Here is an 18,609-nt window from a genome sequence, read left to right as displayed (position 1 = left end):
GGATCCACAATTCCTGTCATCTGAGCTGTAAAGCTGAATTTTCAGCACATGTTGTTGTTGTTGTTGTTGTTGTTGTTGTTGGTGGTGGTGGTGATGGTTAGTGTTGTCTTGAGTCAGAGGACTGGTCTGAAGTAGCTCTCCATGCTGCTCTATTGTGTACAAGCCTATTCATCTCTGAATAACAACTGGAACCTACATCCATTTGAATCTGTGTACTGTTATCATCATTTTTGGTCTCCCACTACAATTTTTACTCCAACACTTCCCTCCAATACTAAATTGAATGTGTGCTGTCAACCGATTGCTTCTTTTAGTGAAGTTGTGCCACAGCTCTCCCAATTCTATTCATTGCCTCCTCATTAGTTACATGATCTACTTAGCTAATCTTCAGCATTCTTCTGTACCACCACATTTTCAAAGCTTCTGTTCTCTTCTTGTCTGAACTCCTTTTCATCAATGTTTTACTTCCATACTAGGGTACGCATAATACAAATATTTTCAGAAAAGACTACCTAACACTTAACTTTATGTTTGATGTTAATAAATTTCTCTTCCTCGGAAGCACTTTTTTCCATTGTCAGTATACATTTTATATCCTCCCTACTTTGCCCATCATCAGTTACTTTACTGCTGGAATAGCAAAACTCCTCTGGTACTTTTAGTGACTCAGTTTGTAATGTAATTCCATTGGCATTGCCTGATTTAATTTCACTACATTCCGTTACCCCTATTTTGCTTTTGTTGATGTTCATTTTATTTACTACTTTCAAGACAATGTCCATTATGTTCAGCAGCTCTTCCAAGTCCTTTACTGTCTCTGACATAATTACAGTGTTGTCAGCAAACTTCAAAGATTTTATTTCTTCAACTTGTACTTGAATAATTGCCATCTGGTTTCCGTACAAGTTGTAAGTGACCTTTCACTCCCTGTGTTTTACTCCTGCTGTCTTCAGAGTTTCAAAGAATGTATTCCAGTCAACATTACCAAAAGCTTTGTCTAAGTCTAAAAATGCTATAAATGCAAGTTGGCCTTGCATTCACCTATCTTCTAAGAGAAGTTGTAGTGCCAGTACTACCTTGCGTTTAGCTACTTTTTTCTGAAACACAAACCGATCTGCAATGAGGCCAGTTCCTAGCGCTTCTATCATTCTTCGATAAATAATTCATGTCAGTATTTTGCAGCCAAAACTTTTTAAACAGATAATTTGATAAAATTTACACCTGCCAGCACTTGCTTTATTTGGAGTTGGAATTATTACATTCTTTTTGAAGTCTGAGTATTTCACCTGTCTTGGAAGTCGTTTCTGAAAGTATTTGTAGTGTAGCCTTGTATGGAAGCGAAACGTGAACGATAAATAGTTTAGTCAAGAAGAGAATAGAAGCTTTCGAAATGTTTGTGTTACAGAAGAATGCTGCAGATTAGATGGCTAGATCACATAACTAATGAGGAGGTATTGAATAAAATTGGAGAGAAAAGAAGTTTGTGGCACAACTTGACTAGAAGAAGGGATCGGTTGCTAGGGCATATTCTGAGACATCAAGGGATCACCAATTTAGTATTGGAGGGAAGTGTGGAGGGTAAAAATCATAGAGGGAGAGCAAGAGATGAATACACTAAACAGATTCAGAAGGATGTAGGTTGCAGTAGGTACTGGGAGATGAAGAAGCTTGCACAAGATAGAGTAGCATGGAGAGCTGCATGAAACCAGTCTCTGGACTGAAGACCACAACAACAACAATACCTCTTACATATTGGGTGGAATAATTTTGTTATGGCTGGCTCTCCCAAGGCTATCAGTAGTTCTGAGGAAGTGTCATCTACTCCAGGGGCCAAGTTCCGGCACAGGTGTTCAGTGCTCTGATGAATTTTTCCCCTTTGCAGCTGCTCTGTACACTCCTTCTACCTTTCAGCTTTCCCTTCTTTGCTTAGTACTGGTTTACAGTCTGAGCTCTTGATATTTGTGCAGCTGCTTCTCTTTTCTCCAAAGATTTCTTTCATTTTCCTGTACATGATATCTATCTTTCCCGTAGTTATACACGCTTCGGCCTTGCATTTGCCTTCTAGCCATTTCTGCTTAGCATTTTGCACTTTCTGTCAATTTCATTTTTTTGACATCCATATTTCCTTTTGCCTGATTGATTTGCCCTCTACATGACAAAAGCACAAAGCAGTACATACGAGGGTTGGAACTTAAATAGTGGCAACTAATTATTCACAGCTGATACATAAGAGTTACATGTTTGCACCTGTTACTAGCCTTCAAAGTAGTCACCAGCATTGTGTAGGACCCATTGCCAGCAATGTGGAAGGTGAAGTATACCGTTAGCAGAGCCTGTTCTGTTGATGGTGCAAGTGGAGCGGTCTACAGTTATGGTGATTCTCTTGTACGACTGTGATGGTGTTATCCTGATGCATTACGTTCCTCCATGGCAGATCGTCAATGCACAGTATTACTGTTTGTGTTTGGAGCATCACCTGCAACCAGCTTTGTGAAAGAAGCAGGACACTTTCTGTGCATCCCACCCACCATTTTGCATGACAATGCGCAGGCACATACAGCGCAAGCTGTGGCTGCTCTGTTCGGTCGATGAGACTAGGAAGTACTGTACCACCCACCATATTCCCTGGACTTAAGTTCTTGTGACTTTGATTTGATTCCGAAGATGAAGGAACCACATCGTGGCATTCGCTTCAACAGGCAGTAGACTGCTCCATTCGCGTCAACAACAGAACAGGTTCTGGTAATGGTATACTGTGCCTTCCATATCACTGGCAATGGGTTCTACACAACGCTGGTGACTATTTTGAAGGATAGTAACAGGTGCAAATATGTAACTCCTTTGTATCGGTTGTGAATAAATAGTTGCCACTATTTAAGTTCCAACCCTCATACTTTACTGTATTTTTGTTATCTTCTGGACTGTGTAAATGATCTAGGATTACTACTGAAAAATACATAGTGCATTTTCTGAGGGTTATAATGTTTTGAATGTGTTATTTCTGTTATGTGTTTACAGTGGTTCAGATCATAGCCCTGAAACTACTCCAGCTTCTGGTGGAACAGGACGTGAGAGTGGTGATGAAGAAGTGACACTGCTTTTAGATAATGATGTAGGAAATGGACAGCCCAATCGTGGAGTTGGCCCATTGGCTATAGGAGACACAGCAGCTCTAGACGGAATTGCTGAACCACTCTACAGACTACTTGAGGAGTTATTTGACCCTGGAATGTTTCGCTGGCTACGCAAGACACTTATAATGTTTGTACAAATTACTTACAACAAATCCATTAATAGGTAAGTACTGCTTCAAGAATAGTACTGTTGTAATGATCAGATCGAGAAAATATGTGTTACATCAAATTAAAGTTAATCTCAAGCTTTCAAGGACCATAATGTTGTTCTCATCACCAGGGAATAAAATACAACTGCTAGTAAATGTCTCATGGTGATTTTTGTATATGTAATGTACTTTGAACCTGTTTGTAATCTTGCCAATTGGTGAACAGAAATGGCTTCTTGAAAATGCTAGATCAAGGTCGAGCAATGAGTTGTGGCTAGACTTGACTAAATACCAGTAATAATGACTGTAATGGGAGTGAGGAAACTACCACCAGTTGTAACTCACAACATAAGAAACATAAGAGAACACCTCCAAAACAAATATACAGGGTGGTCCCGAATTCATGGTACAAACTTTAATGGTAGGTACAGGACATTGTAACAAGGATTTATTGTATAGGAATGTATAGTCGCAGGTGACGCGGTGAGGCGTAAACAGGGGAAAGAGAAATGGAGTGATCGGTTGGTGTCACTGCCGGTAGAGGGCAGTAGATGAACATGATGTATCGCAGTAGGGACAAGCGCCATTCACAATTGTGCTGCCGTAGACGATGGGTGACTTTACGTATGCAGAAAAAGCAGACATGCATTACATGTACGGCCGTGCAAATGGTAACGCCAGAGCTGCGTTACGAATGTATCGCGCGGAGTATCCTAATCGACGAATGCCGGATCATAGAATTTTTCAACGGTTACATCGTCAACTTTGTGAAACAGGTACGTTCGACGTCAACAGACATGACGCTGGTCGATTAAGAGCTGTACGCACTCCAAGACTGGAAGAACGCATCTTGAACATAGTGGCTGATAGACCCGAGTCAAGCACAAGAACTGTTGCGCGTGACGTACATGTGAGTCATCAGACTGTATGCAGAGTGTTAAATGAAAATCGCTTACACCCCTTCCATTTTCAAAAAGTACAAGCATTGAATCCGGCAGATTATCCTCTTCGCGTGAACTTCTGCCAGTGGTTGTTGCAGCAATGTGCGTTGCAGCCGGATTTCGTAGGTCATGTGCTATTTACAGATGAAGCGACATTTTCACGCGAGGGTGTCTTTAATGCGCACAATTCCCATGTGTGGGCAACAGATAATCCACATGCAACGCGTCCACATGCGTATCAACAACGTTTCGGTATTAATGTGTGGGCTGGTATTGTGAACGACTTTTTGATTGGGCCATACTTACTACCCACGCGACTCTGTGGCGAAAGCTATCTTATTTTTCTGCAAGAAGTGTTACCAGAACTGCTGCAAGATGTTCCGCTCGCCATTCGTAACCGCATGTGGTTTCAGCACGATGGAGCGCCAGCACACTTCAGCACTGCTGTACGGAATTACCTGAATGCCACGTTTGGTGCTAGATGGATTGGGCGTGGTGGACCAGTCCCTTGGCCACCCCGATCTCCTGATTTCTCTTGCCTCGATTACTTTTTATGGGGACATCTTAAGAGTCTTGTTTATGAGACTCCAGTTGACTCAGATGAGGATCTCGTTGCTCGCATATCTGTAGCTGCTGCAGGTGTGCGTGAAATACCAGGCATCTTTGAACGTGTACGCCAATCGCTGCACCGACGCTGTCAAGCATGTATCGCTCATGGTGGACGCAATTTTGAACACTTACTGTAAACATGACACTTGTCAACAACGATTTCAATAAAATCTTTCGTTTTCCTTTCGGCCGTTATTTCCCCTGTTTACGCCTCACCGCGTCACCTGGGACTATACATTCCTATACAATATATCCTTGTTACAATGTCCTGCACCTACCATTAAAGTTTGTACCATGAATTCGGGACCACCCTGTATTTGATGACGTCACAGGACAGTAGTTCACAATGGGTACAGTGTATGGTGTAGCCATGTGGTAAGACAGATGCAGTGAAGTTGTAGCTAGCGTAGTAAATAGTATGATGAACAAGAGCAGACTGAGGGTGATTGCCGGGTGGTGATCGTATTTGTCGATGGCTTGTCACAGATGGTGCTGGGAGGCGCATGTGTAGCCATCATGCATGGTCGTCTGGGTGCGGTGTCTCCCCCTGGCAGCCTTGCTTTTACAATAGTGGACACAGAGTGACTGTTGCATTGTATGTGCCAGTCGTGTGATGACAGCCGATTTCAGAGATGTTGTCTGGTGCCCAATGTCTAGGTGGCAGTCCAGTGTGTTACCACATCCCTTCTTCTATGGGTAAATGGTGAGCCTCGTCTCAGCAAGTTCACACCATGTGGCTGAGCGCCTGGGTAGCATTCCGAACCAGGATGACATCTTCAGAAGCACTGAATGAACCCTCTGGTTTTACCAGCTCCCAGTCAGAGCAACGGCCGGAAGATCCCCACCTGGTGAGAGCCTTGGTGGCTTCGACCCTGGTAGCAGAGGTGACTTCATGGGTACATTGGGACCTGGCATTGAAGGGAGCTGCAGTGGTGAGGGTGGTGCCAGCAGGGCTGGTACCACAGCCTGATCTCCCAACACCTGGTTCACCTCCGGCAGCTTGTAAACAGAGGGAGAAGAGGGTGTGGCCAAAATTGGCAAACAGGGCTTAGAACCAGAGTGCAGGAATAGCTCTTGAGGAAGTGGGAAGATAGCAGAGTGTCTGGTAGAAGAGAAACAAAAGGTGCCATTGCCATTATGTGTGTCCACCGGAGGGCCCAGAGGCAGTGGTGGTTGGGCCCCATGCCACAGACAGAGCTGATTTTGGTGGTGTGTCACTGTGCAGTGACCTGTTGCCAGTGTAAACACTCGGCATCTCAGCTGTTGCTGGATGACCGTTGGGATCCATTTGCCCTGGTGTCTGAAGCCCGGCACCCACACCCGAGTGCCTGACCAGAAGGGTGGTGACAGCACTGTGGATGGCACCACAGGCGCTGGCAGCATGAGATGGAGAAGTTTTCAGGGCTGATGGCCATGGAGGAGTTCCACTGGACTCTTTTCCCCTGTAAGAGCATCGGCATCCCATTTCTTTGTATGTGTTTTAAAAGCTTGCACGAGTCTTTTGGCCTCACCTTTCAATTGGGGGTGAAAAGGCAGAGACAACAGGTATTGAATGCCAGTTTTGTGACAGAGATCAATGAAAGTGTGGAAGTGGAACTGAGGTCCATCATCTGACACCAGTGTGAGAGGATATCCTTCAATAGCGAAAGTTCTGCTGACCCCTGTGACCATAGCCTCTGCACTCATGGACTGGTAGTTGATCACATGTAGAAAGTTGGAGTACTCATTGAGGACAATCAGCCAGGTAGAACCAGAAAGTGGCCCGAGAAGTTGACATGAACCTGCTCCCATTGGTGTGAGAACATTGGCCAAGGTGGAAAGCTGCTTGTTATGAGAACAAGTTCTTCGATCTGCTGGTATATGTATGGTCAGTGCACTTCGTGCCTGGCTAGCAGTTTAGCTTGCGACTTGACCCAGTGAACTTGATGCAAGAGCTTTTAGATTGTGAGCATAGTGGTTCTGATGGGACTACCCAGGGAAACCATTGATCCATGGTTACTAAGGTAAGTCCACCGACCAGGACTAGCTAGAGACAGAGATGGAAGTAATGTGACAATGGGTTATTGTGCCAACTGGTAATGCAGTCTGTCCAGCCTAGCTATTTGTACGGCCGTACCTGCTGTAAGATGCTATCCTTGGCCGTGGCTATGGCGCCATGGGTCCCCTTGATAGGAAAAGAGTCCACCACCTGTTGAGTGTCTTTGTCCAACTGGAAGCACAAGATCTTGCCTTGGTCGAACTTCAGGCCAGAGCCCATTGGGAGACTTGGGAGGCAGGACAAAGCATTCGCGTTGTCATGTTGAGTGGTATTGTAAAAGTGAATTTTGTAATTGTACCCGCAGAGAAACAGCCCACTGGTGGGTAGTCCACTCAGGTAGCTTTGCTGCAGGACCAAAGAGGGAGATCAATGGCGTATGATCCTTAATGAGGTAAAACTGTTCCATATAGGAATACTTGAAATTTATTCAGCACAAAGATGATCATGAGAGCCTCCTTTTTATTTTTTTTATTTTGTTCACAAATACCTGTTCTGTATGGCATTGACTGTTCCTGATGCAAATGCAATCAGATGTTCAGAGCCGTCCATGTCTCTATGTGCTAGGGTGGCCCCCAGACCCTGTTCAGAGGCATTCACTGCCACCACTAGCTATTTGCTCGTGTGAAATTGACAAGGCACAATGCCGATAGGAGGGCCTGCTTCAGTGCCTTGAATGCCTGTTGACTTGACTCAACCACACAAAAGGTATGTTCTTCTTCCGCAGGCTGTTGTGCAAATGTGCAATCAATGTCGTGCCCAGGATAAATTTTCCATAATGAAGTCACTTTTCCCAAGAAGGACTGGAGCTCCTTTAAATTTGTGGGGCGAGGAAGTGTGATGATGGCTTCAGCCAGTTTTTGTGTGGGCTTAATACCTTCACAAGAAATGATATGTCCTAGTTATTCTACTGACAGCTGAAAAAAAGAGAGATTTTACAAGATTTTATTTGAGGGCCTGGAACAGCTGCAGCAAGTTTCCTAACTTTTCTTCCATTGTGACCCCCATCACCACAATGTCATCTAGGTAATTTATGCAACCCGGAAAATCCTGCAGCTGTTTCCTGAGAAACTGTTGAAAGACTACTGTGGCGCTGGCCACTGTGAAAACTAAATGTCTGAAATGAAATAATCCTTGCAGCATGTTGACTACTAGGACTTTCTGCAATCCCTCGTCCTGCAGTAGTTGTAAGCAAGCTTGACAGAGATCAACTGTTGAAAAATACCTGCCTTCTGTGAGTGCAGAGAAAAGCTCATCTGGTGTCAGGATGGGAATTGAATGGGAACTGACCATAACCTTAGTCTTAGTTTCCACAGTAACCAAAGGTGTAATCCATTGCTTGCTTGCAGACGCGAGTTCAGTGATGTCCAAGGCTGTCAGTTTATCTAGCTCATACATGGCAGCATTTCACAGGGCAAGGGGCATGGATTTTGCATGGAAGAAGCAAGGGGATGCTGATATCTTTAATGTAGTGTGTGCTATTAAGGTCTTCACTTTTCCCTGATCCCCAGAGAAAATGTCAGGGTACTCCTTATTGACGGTTTCCAAGTCCCAAAACGGTATTTATTCCAAGACCAGGTGAACCAAGTCATTGATTACATATCCAAAAGCTGAAAAAGCGGCAAGACCAAATAGATTCTCTGCATCCATGCTGTGAACCAAAAGCATGGTGAGGCGTCATACGGCATTTTTGTACATCGCCGTGGTTGTGAGCTATACTTTGAGTGAAATGTGCTGTTTATTATATGGCACTAAGCGACAAGCTGTGGATTCAAGAGGTGGGCGCCCAGCTGGAGTCATGTTTGAGTGTTTAACAGGAATGCTGAAGCACCGGTGTCAACTTGTTTGTTGCACAAAGTGAGCAAACAGGTTCTTAGGTGACACCACGATGCTGTGACAGTTCAACAGATTCACATTCATGTCCATTATTTCCTGTCAAGGTGCGTATTTTTTGTCCAGAGGGTGGCAGGGAGGCACGAGTTGCCCTTCCTTCTGGGATGCTTCACAGTGTACCTACCTGTTGGGGCAGTAGTCTCTGACATGTTCGTAAACAATCTGGCCACAATGGAAAGTAGTTCAGTCAGGGGGCTAAAGCTTCTTTCCTTGGTTATGAGACGGAGCCGTAGTTTGGCAGTGTTTGCACTCTGCTGTTACCGCATTTGCTGTGTTGACAAAGTTGAATTTCTCTCCTGTGTCTGACATGATGGCTGTCACCTCACTCCAGAATTTTAATAAATGGCCTGCATTTGCTGTGTTGGCAAAGTTGAGTTTCTCTCCTGGGTCTGACATGATGGCTGTCACCTCACTCCAGAATTTTAATAAATGGCCTGCAGGTTGCGAAACTTCAACCTCCTTATCTGGAACTGTCTGTATGGTTGCATCTGTAATCATCTCCTCTGCATATGATTCTTTGTTTACTGGAGTTACAAAATGGCATTTCCTAATAAGTCCCAGAGGTTCAGACACTCATGTGCAGTATGACTGATCAGGCTGTTTAGGGCGCTTACAAAATTCCAGATGGGTTGCAGTAACATGGCAATGTTGGTGAAAGTATCTGTTTAACAGAACATGCATTTCATCAAAGGTCAGATTCACTGGTTCTGTGAGAAGGGACAGTTTTTGCAAAAGCTGGTATATGCTGGGTGAGATACATGACAGGAAAAGTTATTTCACAAGTTATCTGGAATGCGGGAAAGTGCTGCCAGACTCATTTTCTCGTATGCTTCCCACTCTTCTGCTGTCTTGTTGTAAGGCAGAGAAGGTATTGGATTTGTAGTTGACCGCTGGGAGAGTAATGTAGACAACAAATCTTCCTGACATTTCTGTCCCTCTAACTGCTATTGTAGAAATTGCTGTAGCATGACTTCCATTGGTATACCCGGAGTGATAGCCTGTTGTGCAGTCTCCATGGTTACATAACGAACATGGAAAATGCCCACAAATCTCACCATTTATGTTGTAATTCACGATGTAAAAAAACTCTAGACAAATCCTCCAGAACAAGAGTATTTAATGAGCTCACAGGACAGTAGTTCACAATGGATACAATGTATGTTGTAAGCCACCTGGAAACAGAGGTACAGTACAGTTCTATCAAGCATAGTAAGTAGCATGATGAGCTGGAGCAGACTGGGGATGATAGTCAGATGGTGATTGTATACATGTATGGCGTGTCACAGGTGGTACTGGGAGACATTGGCTGGTTTACAACGTCTAGGTGGTAGCCCAGTGGGCGTTCCGAGGGTTCTTGTTGACTTTCTTGTTGGTGGGATTGAAATTTGCCAATTGGAATCTTGTCCTGAAGTCAACTTTCTCTTGTACTAATCAATTACTAGTGGAATAAGTACAGAGGAGTACACTTCGCAAAAACAATGAATTTATGAATCGGATATCCAGATTTAGTAAAGCTTTTTAAATTGTTTGATTACGTACGTGCTATTCAAAGTCTGAGTAACAACATCCACGTCTTCTGTGTTTGACATGATCTCACAGTAGCTCTTAATTCTTGGAAGCCCAATACCACAAAAATTCTCACAGGAGGAACTCCATAGCATAGCACTCGGCATTATAGACTCGGAGGCTTATGTTTGTGGTGATGTAAGCACATCGTATGGCAATCTTGTGTCACCACACGATGTCCCTGGAGCATTTCAAACATTAAAGAATGCACAAACCAAACATAGAAAAGTATTAGATATATAAGTAACTCATTTCAACAAGTCCTGTGTGTCACTTAACACAATTACTCAGTTGTTTAAAATGTCAAGCATTCTACCTATCCATTCCAAAATTATAAAATAACTCTATATCCTTAAAGGGTTACCATACTACCAGTGTATCATACAGAATTACTGTGTTCTCTTTACCACTATTCTTGTATTACCAGTGTCCTGATCTACACTGTGCTGAGTACATAGCTGTTATGTCTGCTAAAATTAGTAGCATGAACAAGGTTCTTTGTCTTACCAGACAATATTCTGCATATACAGGGTGACATAGGAAAATGGGAACATTTCCACAATACAATAAAACTAGAAGTGACAAAGGAAATAAATTGCATTCATAGTAATTAAAACCTTACAACTTTGCCATTTACGAAACATTGATGGCATTTATCAATTTTTAAATATTACATCCTTTGGATGGCATCCTCCTGTACTGATACATTCGTGAAATCTGCTGTTGAGATTCCTCATTGACCACTGCAGCCTCTCAGCTGGGATACTGTGTATTGCATCTCGAATTCTCTGTTTTAACTCATCCAGGGTTCTTGGTCGTATCGTGTAGACTTTGCTCTTGAGGTAGCCCCACAAGAAAAAATCACAAACAGATAAATCTGGCGATCTAGAGGGCCAGGGAATGTTATCAAATCATGAGATCACATGCTTGCCAAACAGTTCTTGCACATGCACCACTGACCGCTGTGCAGTTTGTGATGTCGCGCCGTCCTGTTGAAACCAGGCTTCTTGGACGTTTGGAAAGGTGTTCAATGCAGGTGTAACGAAACTTCATAACATCTACTCACAACGATCCGCATTGACAGTTATTGTGCATCCCTGATCATTTGCAAAAAAATACGGTCTGATAATCCCATGTGATGATGAAACAACATACCATATTGTCAGTTTACTAGCGTATAGAGGGCGTTCACGAACGTCATTAGGATTAGTGTTGACCCAGTAATGGTAGTTATGTTTATTCGCATAACCTGTCAGTTGAAAATGTGCCTCATCTGATATCCACAACTTGTTTAGAAATTCATTGTCATTGTTTATTTTTGTTGTCATTTGTTGACAGAATTGTCCTTCAATTTTTGCACCATCTGTAGTTTGTAAGGATGAAATTTTACATCAAGATGAAGAATTCTGTGAACACTCTCTCGGGACATTCCAACCAATGCTGCTTGCTTATGAATTGACTCCATGGGCTCCGTGAGACAGACTTGCATACAACACCAATGTTCGCTGGAGAACGCACACTTCTTGGTTGTCCTGTTGGTTTTTTCGTGAGGGCAGATCCAGTCTCTTCAAAGTTATTAATCCAACATTTAATCACATTTTTCGATGGACTGGCATCATGATGTCCTAAATTATAAAAACATTGAAACTCCCTCTGCGCCGCTACCAAATTATCATTGTTTTTATAAAACATTTTTATGGCTAAATCATGCTGTTGTGCATTCCACTGATCCATTATTACTGAAATGGCAGACTGTTTACTAGCTAACTGTCACATACCCACAGTGCTGCCACCTGCCCATGACTGCCACTACTCATTTCAAACATTCCCGTTATTCTGTGTCCTGCTGTATCTGTGAGGCTATTTTCTGCAGTAGCTAACTTTTGCAGGTTGCCTGTAGTTATGATAGTGATCCACAAAGCTTATATTAACAAATAATTTATCCAACAAGAATCCTGCAAGGGAATCTGAAGATGACATCATCTTCAGTTTGTGATGTCGCGTCTGCTACCCCCCCCCACCCCCCCCCCCCCCACCCCCGGGGGGGGGGGGGGGGTAGCAGAACAGCATTCTTGTTGCCATCATTCTCCATGTGCTTCCTTTTTTTCATCTGATATACATGGAACATTTAATTTTATTGAACTTCTGGCAATTTCTCCTAACAATTTGTCAAAATACATTACCAGTATCCATATCAGCCTTAAAGTGTATGAAGTAGGGTACCTAGAGTACTAGAAATAGTTTCATGTATCACAATGATGATGTTCTGTCCAGTGGATCCCAATCATCCCAGGGATGTCAAAATCTATTTTCCATTTCTTGAGCTGCATTCCGCAGTTTTTGTTTGGAAAGGCCTTTCACGAGGTACACGACCCCAGTTGTTGAGCTCATGGTTCCCAGTGGAACCCAACACCCGATCTCTATTGCGTGAAGTTCCCTATGCAATGTTCACTGGGGAACTTGTTGATATGGAGCTGCATTCAATGACAGCAATGATCTCAGTTGATTTTGAAGATGATTGTCATTGACAGAATGTGATACTTGTCTCTGGTCCCTGTTGTTTAGGGTCCTTTTATGACCAGTGTTCTTACATCGTGTTAAATGGCTACAAGAGACACATCATTCTTTGTGGACATGTTGGACATGCCATATTGATACACTAATAAGTTGGGCAACTTCATTGAAGGTACTGCCTTGAACGTTTCAACATTGACCAGTTGCACTGATTCCTCACAACTGATTGGCACGTGCATACCAGTTCAACTGCCTGTGATGATGTCAGTGGTGAAGAGTCACATGACCACTTGGCACTCGTTCTGCACCATCTAAAGAGCTCCATAGCGAAGAGTGTGCTCCTTTAATGGGGTGACTAATATTTTGTCTCATGAGCTTAATATTGTACAAGCACCCAGCCTTATATATATATATACACACACACACATTACATTTAACTAAAGATGATGTCATCTTCAGATTCCCTTGCAGGATTCTTGTTGGATAAATTATTTGTTAATATAAGCTTTGTGGATCACTATCATCACTAAAGGCAACCTGCAAAAGTTAGCTATATATATAGAGGGAAACATTCCACATGGGAAAAATATATCTAAAAACAAAGATAATGAGACTTACCAAACAAAAGCGCTGGCAGGTCGATAGACACACAAACATACACACAAAATTCAAGCTTTCGCAACAAACAGTTGCTTCGTCAGGAAAGAGGGAAGGAGAGGGAAAGATGAAAGGATGTGGGTTTTAAGGGAGAGGGTAAGGAGTCATTCCAATCCCGGGAGCGGAAAGACTTACCTTAGGGGGAAAAAAGGACAGGTATACACTCACACACACACACACACACACACATATCCATCCGCACATACACAGACACAAGCAGACATTTGTAAAGGCAAAGAGTTTGGGCAGAGATGTCAGTCGAGGCGGAAGTACAGAGGCAAAGATGTTGAAAGACAGGTGAGGTATGAGCGGCGGCAAATTGAAATTAGCAGAGATTGAGGCCTGGCGGATAACGAGAAGAGAGGATAAACTGAAGGGCAAGTTCCCATCTCCGGAGTTCTGACAGGTTGGTGTTAGTGGGAAGTATCCAGATAACCTGGACGGTGTAACAATGTGCCAAGATGTGCTGGCCGTGCACCAAGGCATGTTTAGCCATAGGGTGATCCTCATTAACGACAAACACTGTCTGCCTGTGTCCATTCATGCGAATGGACAGTTTGTTGCTGGTCATTCCCACATAGAAAGCTTCACAGTGTAGGCAGGTCAGTTGGTAAATCACGTGGGTGCTTACACACGTGGCTCTGCCTTTGATCGTGTACACCTTCCGGGTTACAGGACTGGAGTAGGTGATGGTGGAAGGATGCATGGGACAGGTTTTACACCGGGGGCAGTTACAAGGGTAGGAGCCAGAGGGTAGGGAAGGTGGTTTGGGGATTTCATAGGGGTGAACTAAGAGGTTACGAAGGTTAGGTGGATGGCGGAAAGACACTCTTGGTGGAGTGGGGAGGATTTCATGAAGGATGGATCTCATTTCAGGGCAGGATTTGAGGAAGTCGTATCCCTGCTGGAGAGCCACATTCAGAGTCTGATCCAGTCCCGGAAAGTATCCTGTCACAAGTGGGGCACTTTTGGGGTTCTTCTGTGGGTGGTTCTGGGTTTGAGGAAGTGGCTCTGGTTATTTGCTTCTGTACCATGTCGGGAGGGTAGTTGCGGGATGCGAAAGCTGTTTCAGGTTGTTGGTGTAATGGTTCAGGGATTCCAGACTGGAGCAGATTCATTTGCCATGAAGACTTAGGCTGTAGGGCAGGGACCGTTTGATGTGGAATGGGTGGCAGCTGTCATAATGGAGGTACTGTTGCTTGTCGGTGGGTTTGATGTGGACGGACGTGTGAAGCTGGCCATTGGACAGGTGGAGGTCAATGTCAAGGAAAGTGGCATGGGATTTGGAGTAGGACCAGGTGAGTCTGATGGAACCAAAGGAGTTTGAGGTTGGAGGGGAAATTATGGAGTTCTTCTTCACTGTGGGTCCAGATCATGAAGATGTCATCAATAAATCTGTATCAAACTTTGGGTTGGCAGGCCTGGGTAACCAAGAAGGCTTCCTCTAAGCGACCCATGAATAGGTTGGCGTACGAGGGGGCCATCCTGGTATCCATGGCTGTTCCCTTTAATTGTTGGTATGTCTGGCCTTCGAAAGTGAAGAAGTTGTGGGTCAGGATGGAGCTGGCTAAGGTAATGAGGAAAGAAGTTTTTGGTAGGGTGGCAGGTGATCGGCATGAAAGGAAGTGCTCCATCGCAGCGAGGCCCCGGACGTACGGAATATTTGTGTATAAGGAAGTGGCATCAGTGGTTACAAGGATGGTTTCCGGGGGTAACAGACTGGGTAGGGATTCCAGGCGTTCGAGAAAGTGGTTGGTGTCTTTGATGAAGGATGGGAGACTGCATGTAATGGGTTGAAGGTGTTGATCTACATAGGCAGAGATACGTTCTGTGGGGGCTTGGTAGCCAGCTACAATGGGACGGCCGGGATGATTGGGTTTGTGAATTTTAGGAAGAAGGTAGAAGGTAGGGGTGCGGGGTGTTGGTGGGGTGAGGAGGTTGATGGAGTCAGGTGAAAGGTTTTGTAGGGGGCCTAAGGTTCTGAGGATTCCTTGAAGCTCCGCCTGGACATCAGGAATGGGATTACCTTGGCAAACTTTGTATGTAGTGTTGTCTGAAAGCTGACGCAGTCCCTCAGCCACATACTCCCGAGGATCAAGTACCACGGTCGTGGAACCCTTGTCCGCCGGAAGAATGACGATTTATCGGTCAGCCTTCAGATCACGGATAGCCTGGGCTTCAGCAGTGGTGATGTTGGGAGTAGGATTAAGATTTTTTAAGAAGGATTGAGAGGCAAGGCTGGAAGTCAGAAATTCTTGGAATGTTTGGAGAGGGTGATTTTGAGGAAGAGGAGGTGGGTCCCGCTGTGACGGAGGAGGGAACTGTTCCAGGCAGGGTTCAATTTGGATAGTGTCTTGGGGAGTTGGACCATTAGGAGTAGGATTAGGATCATTTTTCTTCGTGGCAAAGTGATATTTCCAGCAGAGAGTACGGGTGTAAGACAGTACATCTTTGACAAGGGCTGTTTGGTTGAATCTGGGAGTGGGACTGAAGGTGAGGCCTTTGGATAGGACAGAGGTTTCAGATTGGGAGAGAGGTTTGGAGGAAAGGTTAACTACTGAATTAGGGTGTTGTGGTTCCAGATTGTGTTGATTGGAATTTTGAGGTTTTGGGGGGAGTGGAGCTGGAAGTGGGAGATTGAGTAGATGGGAGAGACTGGGTCTGTGTGCAATGAGAGGAGGTTGAGGTTTGCTGGAAAGGTTGTGAAGGGTGAGTGAGTTGCCTTTCTGGAAGTGGGAAACCAGGAGATTGGATAGTTTTTTGAGGTGGAGGGTGGCATGCTGTTCTAATTTGCAGTTGGCCTGTAGGAGGATGCTCTGTACAGCCGGTGTCGATGTGGGAGAGGAAAGATTGAGGACTTTTATTAAGGATAGGAGTTGACGGGTGTGTTCATTGGCTGAGTCGATGTGTAGGTGAAGGATTAGGTGGGTGAGGGCAATGGATTGTTCAGTTTGGAACTGGTATAGGGACTGATGGAAAGAAGGGTTACAGCCAGAGATGGGAACTTTAAGTGTGAGGCCTTTGGGGGTAATGCCAAATGTCAGACAAGCCTGAGAAAATAAAATATGGGAGTGTAATCTGGCTGGGGCGAAGGCATGTTTGCGGAGGGAATGTAAATAAAACTTAATGGGGTCGTTGTGGGGATGTTGTGAGGGTGACATGGCATTAGAAGGTGGAAAGTGTAACATGAGGCTGAAATGAAAATGGTAATAAAAATATATGCCGAGAGATAAAGGTGAACTAGAAAGCAACTGGAGATCTGGTGTGAAAAAAGACGAAAAAGTGTTGGTTATAGCTGGGATATGTTGATCCTGTGGTGAACTTGGGTTGGTAGACAACAATGTGTACAAAGGTTATGTGGTTGTGTTGCCGCCAAAACACGTTAAAGGATGGAGCAGTTCGGGAAAATTTCGAAAAAACTGCGTGTAAATGTATTAAAAGGAGTGGTTTTGTTGTTGCAGATTGTGAAAATGAGGCTAACAATTGTCTGACTAAGAAATAATGACGTTAAAACCTGTGGGAAGCGGCTAAAAAAGATCGTGATGTGGGAAAACCGGAAGTGGAAAAAAAGCGAAAGTCATTCGAACTAGCCGAAATGGCTGTTTAATAGCTGAAAGGAACTGTTTGTGAACTGGAAACGGTGGATTTTGTAGCAGCGGTAGTGTTGAAAGCGGAAAAAAAATTTCTTTGTTATGTTTTGGAAGCGGGTTACGTATTATTGAGTATATATAGGCGGGATAAAATTGTATGGTAGATTCAGTAAAGAGGAGAAGGTGAATACAAAGTGAAACTACTTGCAAAAACAGAAAGATAAAATAAGATGATAGGAAAGATTTCGGAATGCAACAGTGACAATAACAAACGTAATTGTTGGGTTCAAATAAATGATATGAATATAATAGAGGGAAACATTCCACGTGGGAAAAATATATCTAAAAACAAAGATGATGTGACTTACCGAACAAAAGTGCTGGCAGGTCGATAGACACACAAACAAACACAAACATACACACGAAATTCAAGCTTTCGCAACAAACGGTTGCTTCATCAGGAAAGAGGGAAGGCGAGGGAAAGACGAAAGGATCTGGGTTTTAACCCGTAACTGGTACACCTGGGTCCCAGGGACCCGAGCGAAATTTCTTTTTTCCAGCTCCGTGATGTGTGTGGTAGCACTGACTTCCCTCTCCCTGTACTCTCCTAACAATCAACTGGCTACCAGCCCACAACATTGTTGCAGGCGTTTCTTTGTTAGTTTTGTTTCTATAAAGGTGATCGGGTCCCGTGGACCCAGGTGTACCGTTAGTGAAAGTTTTCTTTTCGTGGCATTATTTCCGGTATCTTGGATTTACGGTGTAGTGCTTCAGAAAAATGAGCGAGGAAGATACTACAGATAATCTGAACGAACCATTGGACAGTGATATTGAAGACATAAGTGGAAGCGACAGTGACTATGAAATTAGTGAACATGAAACTGGAAGTGATGAAAGTGATGATGGAGACAGTAACAACGAACAATCTGGAACTAATTATATCTATGGAAGAAACAGATTCAAGTGGTCAACAACACCCAGCATACGTGGAAGAACCTCTCAAACCAACATCATTGCTCCAATTCACTTTCCTGGCATACGTAATGCAGCTAGACAGGTAACAGAAAAGACCCCTCTAGCATTTTGGGAACTACTTTTCAGCAAAGAAATGATTGCAGAGGTAGTACTCAGAACCAATGAAAAGATTATGTCATTGCCACCTGAGTCAAAAAAGAATTCTTTTTCAAATCTAACAGACAGTACTGAAATAAAAGCTGTCATAGGTCTTTGTTATTTGTGGGGAGCCTTCAAGTCAAACAACGAAGATCTGAATGGTTTATATGCTACAAACGGCACTGGTAGACCAATTTTTAGGGCAACTATGCCCTTGAAACGTTTGCTGTTTTTATTACGTTGCCTTCGTTTTGATGATGCAGCAACCCGTGACGCAAGGAAACTCACAGATAAACTGTACCACATCTCTTGGCTCTTCAATTCATTGATAGAAGCTTGTCAAGAAAACTATTCAGTCGGAGAGTACGTCACTGTTGACGAAATGCTTGTAGGATTCCGTGGTAGATG

The 18,609-nt window shown here is 43.8% G+C and overlaps 1 protein-coding gene across 1 annotated transcript in view; it reads left to right on the top strand.

The window, feature by feature from the left end:
- The window catches only part of LOC126475345 (sorting nexin-25), a 174,220-nt gene that overhangs the window by 142,812 nt on the left and 12,799 nt on the right, over positions 1-18,609 (top strand). Inside the window, exon 16 of the mRNA XM_050103152.1 lies at positions 3,019-3,297. Within this exon, the coding sequence (XP_049959109.1) occupies positions 3,019-3,297 (279 nt within the window). The remainder of the gene's footprint in view (positions 1-3,018; positions 3,298-18,609) is intronic.

The sequence above is a fragment of the Schistocerca serialis genome, chromosome 4 (assembly GCF_023864345.2).
Source record: "Schistocerca serialis cubense isolate TAMUIC-IGC-003099 chromosome 4, iqSchSeri2.2, whole genome shotgun sequence".
In the NCBI taxonomy this organism is placed as follows: domain Eukaryota; kingdom Metazoa; phylum Arthropoda; class Insecta; order Orthoptera; family Acrididae; genus Schistocerca; species Schistocerca serialis.
Note: the sequence above shows the minus strand (reverse complement) of the source record. Positions and strands in the feature narration are given on the sequence as shown.